General features: G+C 60.4%; 1 protein-coding gene across 1 annotated transcript in view; it reads right to left on the bottom strand.

Annotated features, from left to right (window-relative positions):
- Positions 1-7,972, bottom strand: part of DSCAML1 (DS cell adhesion molecule like 1) — a gene marked incomplete at its 5' end in the record, with an annotated part of 193,076 nt that overhangs the window by 42,762 nt on the left and 142,342 nt on the right. Inside the window, 4 exons of the mRNA XM_019511756.1 lie at positions 2,849-3,025; positions 3,443-3,562; positions 3,655-3,933; positions 7,160-7,432. Coding sequence (XP_019367301.1) covers positions 2,849-3,025; positions 3,443-3,562; positions 3,655-3,933; positions 7,160-7,432 — 849 coding nt within the window. The remainder of the gene's footprint in view (positions 1-2,848; positions 3,026-3,442; positions 3,563-3,654; positions 3,934-7,159; positions 7,433-7,972) is intronic.

The raw sequence follows: 7,972 nt of genomic DNA, 5'->3' as shown, positions 1-7,972 counted from the left end.
GGGCCCCCCGGGGGCTTTCTCGGAGGCTTCTGGGGACCCCACTGACACCCTCAGGACCTGCTCCCACTCGCTGCCTGCTGGCCCATGGGCCAAGCACTCCGCGGCCTCCTCCACGCTCCTCTGCACTTCCCACCACGCGCAGATGAAAGCTGCACCCTGAGACGAGACACGGGGCTACGGAGCCACTCAAGGGCTGCAGGGGGAGCATGCCCTCAGCCTCAGCGCTGCTCCGCACAAGCAACGCGGAGCATGGGGCTCGCGGGGTGGAGCAGTGGAAAGGCACGTGCCCCGCTCGGCACCCGGGGCCGTGATGCTCTGTCTCCCCAGCACTCAGGGGTTACACCAGTGGGAGATGCACTTTGCCCCTTCCTTCCTCCTCTCCCTCCCCAGACACACAGCGCAGGGTGTAGCCAGGCGCTAAATCCTATTTATCATGCACCTTTAGCTTCCTCACCTGCACTTGGCCTATGGAGCTGTCCCCGCCGGGCTTCCCTCTCACGTTCCAAGACCTGACAGCTCTTATTCCCTCTCTAATGAACTCAAGCTGACATGCAAAAGTGTTCCCTAAAACACGGGATGTTTGCCCCCAGGTTGTGCTGACTTCGGACGAGCCAAGGCGGCAGCTGGGCCAGGACACAGGCAATCAAACTGATGGATGCAGAACTTGCTTTTCGAGGCGGAAAACCTCCAGGTCCCAAGAACCTCCCATGGCTCAAGCAACCAGAGGGGGATTCCTGGTCACGCTCCAAACTGCACCGGGTGAGGGGCCGCACCTGCGTCGACAACAACTGCAAGCCCTTAGACAAAACTTTCTGCAAACCTCCAAGTACATTGCTAACCATGATGGGAGCTCTGGACACTCCCCAATGCCACGGGGCCGGTGGGAGCGCAGGGTTTCATGCCAGCGCTACGAGCCCTCATCTGATTCTCTCCATTCCCGGTACCCGCAGGGGCCCCGTCGCTGCAGCTTTGGGCGTGCGAACGCAGAGCCTGCCCGGGCACAAGGAGCACCAAGGCCCTCTGCAGCCACCAAGCTGGTCCCCGTCACCCCCTGCCTACGAGAACGCAATTACCTTTCCTGCATCGACAGCACCTGACTTGTGGGGAGTGCTCATTAACTGGCCTGACATTTTGCCAAACAATCAAAAATCAAACACGGAGGAAACAAAGAGCCCCGGGAACGGCCGCATTGCCCAGCCATGCCAGCGCCTCCAAGGCAGCCTGGGTTGCCGAGCACCTGCGTAATAAGGTCCCGCGCTCTTCCAGCCAGCGAGCCGCGTGTCCGGAGACCCAATTACACACAGCGGCGGGCACGCGATGACAGCTCCCACTGTGGTAACTCTGCTCCCTTGTGCGGGATTAATCGCCTCGGCTCTACACCGGTGTCGCACTGAAGGATGTTGGTCGAAGTCACTCTTTTCAATTCGTGAATTGGTGGGAGAAATTCAACACCAGACAGGGAGGGGGCAAACTGGGGGCCGGCCCAAGAGAGGCCTTGAGGTGGGAGTGGGGGAGCGCGGCACCGGGCCCGCCTGCCCCGAGCCATCCGCTCGCTTTGTTGCTCGCCCACCAGTTCCTGATGGCCACAAGCGCTGCTGGCAGAGGCAGGGCACGTGAGGGTGGGCACTGGTCTGCTCGGGCCACAGATGCCTGGCCAGGGATGGAGTCGCTCTTCCTGTCTAATGAAAGCAGGGTGTCTAATTAAATAACGCCACGGGGCGCCCAACAGAGCTAATGGCACTGACTGAGACCATTCGAAGCTGGCAGAAATGGTGCTGTGGGGCCTGCGCCTGGACTGGGTCAGTGCTGGGACAGAAACTCTCACAGCGCAGGTGGCCCGGGGGGCAGCTGGACCGGTCTGTGGGTCTCAGGCCTCCCTCCGGCCCCCTCCGGGCGCCGATGCAGAAGTAGCGTCGTGGCAGCTGCGCAGCCATTTGGGAAAGCAGGAAGCTTTCACATGTGAGACATGACAAATACGATCCTCCCGTGGCAGAGCCCTCAGCGAGCGCCCGTTCGCTCTGCGCACCACGGCCTGCCAACAACGCCCCGAGCACGGACAGATCCCTACTGGAGCCACGACGCCACCTCCACGCGAGCGGGCTGCCGCGACAAGCAGCGCACGGGGCTTTGCCTTCTTCCCCTCTCAGGTCCCGACTCTCATGGCAGCAAGAAGAGAAACGAGTACGAGGAGCCAGCGGTGATCTGCTCCAGCGATAGCAGGGTGAGAGGAATCCAATAACGCGTGTGTCGAACAACCGCGCTTCCCGCCCGTCCGTGGTGAATTAGCAAAGCGATTCCTCTTCCTCCCCCCGCACGATGTAGATTGATTGCCCGATTTTATTAAGGACAAAGTGTTTTTTAATAGCGCGAGGGAAGCAGCTCCCCAGGGGACGGAATCAATCTGTCTCGCGGCTCCCGCGCATCGATTGCCGGGGCCGCGCGTGCCGCTGTGCGGAGCGGCGCGAGGCCGCCACGGGATCATGGATGTCCTGGCACAAACGGAGGGGGGGTTGGATGACCCTGCCGCCTCGCCAAGACGCGTCACGTGCCGCGGACGAGTGCCGGCTCATGGCCAGTGGCACGGCCATGCAGGTGCTTGGGAGCGTCCCTTCTACCCTGCTCACGGCCCTCGGGTCGCTCGCCCCGTGGCAGAGCTGCCGTCCCTGCCAGCCCAGTAAGATGCACGGGCCCGTCTCTCCCGCAGCCCTCGAGCCCACCCGTGTTAACAGGGCCCATCACGTGCTGCATCCGGCCCCGCTTCCCCGCCCCACGCTCGGCTGCTTTGCGGGCTTTCCTGCCTGGTGCCCCCTGACCCCCGCCTGCCCCAGGAGGTGGCCGCCCCACGTACTCTTGACGGTGAGGAACATGGACTTGCTGATGTCCGTCCCGACGCCGTTGCTGGCCTGGCAGAGGTAATAGCCGATGTCCTCCTCCAGCACGTGGCGGATGAGCAGCGAGCTGTTGGGCAGGATCTGGATGCGGCCCGTGAGGGGCACGGGGTGGTACTGCTGGGGGTTCCCGCTTCCTGCATGGGGACACAAGGGCATGAAGCTAAAGGGGGGCAGCTGAGGCTGAGCGGGCAGGGACAGGCGAGAGACGGCCTCGGTGCCACGCCGCAGAGTGCACCCGGGCAGAGCGAGCTCTCCCCGCCCGGGGCTGCCTGCAGCCAACAGGCACGAGACGATGCTCCCTGGCACCGCTGTCTGCTCTGCTCACAGCTCGGGAAGCGAGGCACCCGCGCCTGCCAGGGCCGGGGGAACTGGCCTCCAGCTGGTCCAGCTTCCGGCGAGGCCCGAGGCCCATTTCCTACGGCAGAGGAAGCTCCCCCCGCTGAGCTCAGGGCGATGATGAGGGTGTGGGACCCATCCCTGTTGGGCATGGGTATTTCCAGCTCAGAAGGATGCTCACCCGCTGCCCGTCCCATGGCCCGGGTGACACGTACCTTTGGCGTGTTTCCACATGACCTTCGGAGGGGGGTACCCATCCACCGAGCAGTTCAGCACCCCGGCTTTGCCGTAGATGCCATCCTGGTTGTTGGGCTGGACCACGAAGCGAGGCGGCACTGGGGGATGAGGAAGAAAGCCACCGTCACCAAGGATGTGCACCAAGCACAGCGCCCACGGCACCCTGCGCCCCCCGGCCCGCAGCCCTCACCTCGCACGATCAGCTGCCGCTCGCGGCTGACGGTGGCGGCGTCGTTGCTGGCGATGCAGGTGTAGTTGCCGTTGTGCTTGAGGGAGACGCTGGAGATCTGCAGGGAGCTCATGAACTCCTTGCTCTCGATGGTGACACCCGAGCCGGAGAGGATCACCTGCCCGTCCTTGCGCCAGGTGATGCGGATGGGCATGTCCCCTGACGACACCACGCAGGGGATGTACAGGAGCTGCCCGATCGAGGCCGGCGGGAACTCGAAGGGCTGGATCAGCGGAGGGACTGGGGGGGCAAGATACACAGCAGTGAGGCACTGGCCAGGGCCAAGACCCAGAAACGCAGCTCAAGCCTCCAAAGGGCACATTTGGCAACCAGGGGCCAACCCCAGAGGGTTGCCCTGAGCCCACCCCCGGGAAAGCCTGCTCGAGCCGGCGAAATCCCATCTCAGCGCTTATCTGCTTGCACCAAGGCACTCATTAGATGGACGCTCTTCTTAAAGGCGCTGGATGTTGAACTGGTCATTATCTTTATGATAACTTAATTAGGCAACTGCAGCATCGCTGGCAAAGGGGGGAGGGGCAGAAGGCAGGAAGAGGAGACAATTAGCTTAACAAGGCTCAGCACCTGGTAGGCGCAATCTGCTTTCTGCTATCTCTGTAATTAAATTAGTAAGCTGCCCATCATCCCCTGGGCAGAAATGAGGTGTCCCTAAAAGGGCTGGAGCACCCCGATGCAGCACAGGTGCCTGGGCCATTCATGCTCCACGTGGGGCAGCTCAGAGGCCCCCGGGGCTGCAGGGACGGGGGTGGCTCTTGCCCATCCCTGGGGGTACACAGCTGCCGGCGGCCCAGGGAAAGGGCTCCGATGAGGAGCCGGGGAGCTCGGCTCGCTCCCACTGCAGGGATGAGCCTCAAGCACAGGCTGGGGTGCACTGCGGAGCAGCTGCAAGCACCACCGTCGCCGGCACTGGGGCAAGCTGAGGGGCGGGAGGAACCCGGTAAGAGCCCTGCCATCCTCAGCCGGTCTGGCACGTCCTCGGCTGGCGTGGGGGAGTGCAGGCATGTCCAGCGCCCTCTCCCCATCAGTCCAGGGCAGGAGTCCTCTGTCTTTCTGGCCCCTCTGAATGGGCAGTTCCAGCCAGGCCTGTGCCCCCCGCGCTCCCTGCTGCATGTGCCAGGAGGCCCTGGCTCCATGCAGAGGGGACAGCATCTGCGTGCCCAGCCCAGACGGGATGCAGAGACACAGGAGGCCCCTTGCACAAAGCTCTGGGGTGGAGGCCTCCTTCATGAACGGAAGGTGCAGCCCCTCAGCTCGGCCTCGCCTTGCAGCCCTCCCGCCAGCCCAGCGCCAGCGCCACGGCACAGAAGAGAAGGACCTGGAAGCAACGCTCCCACCTGCCCCAAACATGTCAACATGCACGCGGGTGTGGGGGGAGCCGGCGGGCGCAGAAGAGCCCTGCTCCACTCAGCTGCAGAGGAGCAAGGTGCAGGGTGGGAGTGGTGGAGGCTGCAGCGCCTGCTCGCCATAACGAATGAATATTTAATTGGGCATGTACTGCAGCCTATGGCAGAGCGGGGAAAGGTTTGCACATCCATGCAAAGCTCTCTCCAAACACACCCGCAGGCCTCCGCAAAGCACCCCCCACAAAGGGCCCTCCTTGGACGTGGCCAATATCTCCCCATAACCCAAATTCACTTCTGGATGCAGAAACAAATGCTGAATCTTCTCCTTCAGCTGCCGCCCAGGCTCACCCAGTGGGGAAGCAATCCCAGTGCAACAGCCCCTGGTTTCAGGGGGCTGTGGAGCAACGACAAGACATGGAACAAGAAAGAGAGAACAAGAGAAAGAGAGCAAGAAAGATAGAAAGGAAGAAAGAAATGCAAAGATCCTGTCCCCTTCTCAGTGCCCTTGGCTCACACCTCCTGCCTCATGGAGAAGGCTGCAAGATCCCAGCCGAGCAGGGATATTACAGCCAGGTGGGAAATGGGTTTCTGCCTCTCATCTTTCGAAAGTCTGAAAAGTGTCCCCATTCCCAAATGGAATGAAAAGTCCAAATTTTAAACCTTTTCTTGAGCCAAGTCTTGAAAAAAAAACTGCTTCCGGTCAATCACAACATTTTGTTCCAATCTTCACCTCTGTCCTTTATTCATGGGCTCTAATAAATTAGCCTCAGTCTTGAAACAAAGCTGTTTCAAACTGGAAAACTGGGATTTTTAGCTGTGGAAATGGGAAAACAAAAGTTTTCCACAACTGAAAACCTTTTTCCTTACTTCTGAAAGCAGGCCCCTTCCCATGACAAGCTTGCTCTTAAAAAAGAAAAGGCATTTTCTAGCAGCAACAGCAAGACATTTCCACTGGAAGGCCACAGCCCCAAGTGCTATTCCTCCCATGCGGGGCACGCAACCTTTTAAAAACTAAGCGTTCCCGCCTGCACCCGTTCCCTACCGGGGGATCCCAGTGCGGCAGAAGTCCTACAAGCCATGCCGTTTGCAACCCACGACTTCCTGGACATTCCTCTGCAAACCCTGCGGGAGGGTAATTGCTAATCAAGTGCTGGATCCATAATCGGCATCAATACGTGCTCCTGCTAACCCTGGTCTTGGCAAGAAGATGGAGGCTCGGAAAACCCCGGGCACAGGCCTGAGTCGCTCTCCAGAGAGCCTCCACTCGGTGAGATGGAGTGCACGACAATTGGCTGCTCCCTTCTCCTGCTGTGGTTGTGTTTGTCTAAATGATTTACTGCAAACACCGAGCTGGCGACAAGCAAAGACGAGGCGACAACGCTGAGGATGGAAGATACTGTAGCCCCGCATCGTCATAACACAATCTCAGCAAGTCACTGGGATGGAATGCATCAGGTTCAATTCATTAGGACTGATAGCTCCCTGAATGGGCCTGAATAATTGATGGGCTGTAGAGGCTTTTAAGATGTTCTGTGCGCTTGGAAACCCAAATGTATTCTTTTTTTAAAAGCTAACACACACAGAAAAACACCGACGCAGGTGATCCGAGCAAAGGTTAGATGCTTTAATGCGCCGTGTTTACACTGAAAAGCCTTGTAACAGGACATGGATAGGCTGGGGCTGGGGGCAGCCGTGCAGGGAGCGGCAGGTCCGGGCACTCGTTCAGTGGTAAGTGAACTAATTTGCCGGGGCCGCTGCGCGTCTCCCGGAAGGTGGGAACTAGCCGGGCGTCGGGAAAACGTTTGCAGAGCAAGGCTACGGGCAGGCGGGAGACGAGGCTCGTTTTCCTTCCTTCTCCCCCTCCCGGCCTACCAAGTCCCAGTGAGAACCAGGAGCACCAGTGCCGTCCTGGGGGAACCAGACAGAGGTGGCACCGGGAGGGTAACGTTGCGGGCTCCGATTGGCACCTGCTCCTCCATCCTTTGCGCCCTGGGGCCTGCACGCGCCGCACCTGGACAGGGGAGCTGTTTCCCTGCCAAAGCCAGGGACTGCCCAAGAGCCCTGCCCTGCTGAGCCCCCATCGCCCTTCCCCTCGGTCCGCCTACCTTTCACGGTGACGTGGACGCTCTGGCTGATGGAGAGCTGTGGCTGGATCAGGACGCTGCACAGATACTCCCCCTCGTCCATGCCCTTCTGCACGTCCATCAGCTTCAGGGTCCCGTTCTCAAAGACGACCTGGCGGTGGTTGTCCGGCAGCAGCAAGGAGTCCTTGTACCACTTGATGGAGTAGTAAGGGTACCCGATCACCCTGCAGTTGATGAAGGTGTCCCTGCCCGCCACGGCCGTTATGTTCCTCATGGTGCGGATGCTCGGGGGCCCTGCACAGCGGGAAGAAGGAAAGAGGCGGGCGAGGTTAATCCTGAAGAGCCCTTGGTTTGCACACAGAACGGCTGAGCATGTGTCGCAGGCAGACTGGACAACACCTCGGGGGAAGCAGGAGCTCGACACGTGGAGGAGCCACCCCCGCGCGGGGACGACTTCTGACCGGCTTTGGCACTGGAGCTATTCACGCACACCTTGTGAGCAAGGAGCACGGCGGGGCACGCCGCCTGGCACTGCAGAGCTCCTGGGGACAGCTCATGTGCTCAGCTGAGAAAGTTCAGGGATCCTCTAGAAACCTCTTGCTCGGTGCCCCCCAGCCTAGGGGCCATGCAGGCCCCGCTGCAGGCGCCGAGGGCGCTTTCTAAAGCCTGGCGCAGCTTCTAGCCCGAGCGCAGTGACTCTGCCTTGCTCTCTCGAAAGGCAGCTTGCTGGCTTCCTGAATTCCTGCCATGCCACTAACGCGAATGTCACGTGCAGACGATTTTACTGACATTAAAATCTCGCTCTTCCTGTGTCTCCAGCTGGTGACTGAAGTT

Source organism: Gavialis gangeticus, unplaced genomic scaffold (genome assembly GCF_001723915.1).
Source record: "Gavialis gangeticus isolate Ggan-Ray unplaced genomic scaffold, GavGan_comp1, whole genome shotgun sequence".
In the NCBI taxonomy this organism is placed as follows: domain Eukaryota; kingdom Metazoa; phylum Chordata; order Crocodylia; family Gavialidae; genus Gavialis; species Gavialis gangeticus.
Note: the sequence above shows the minus strand (reverse complement) of the source record. Positions and strands in the feature narration are given on the sequence as shown.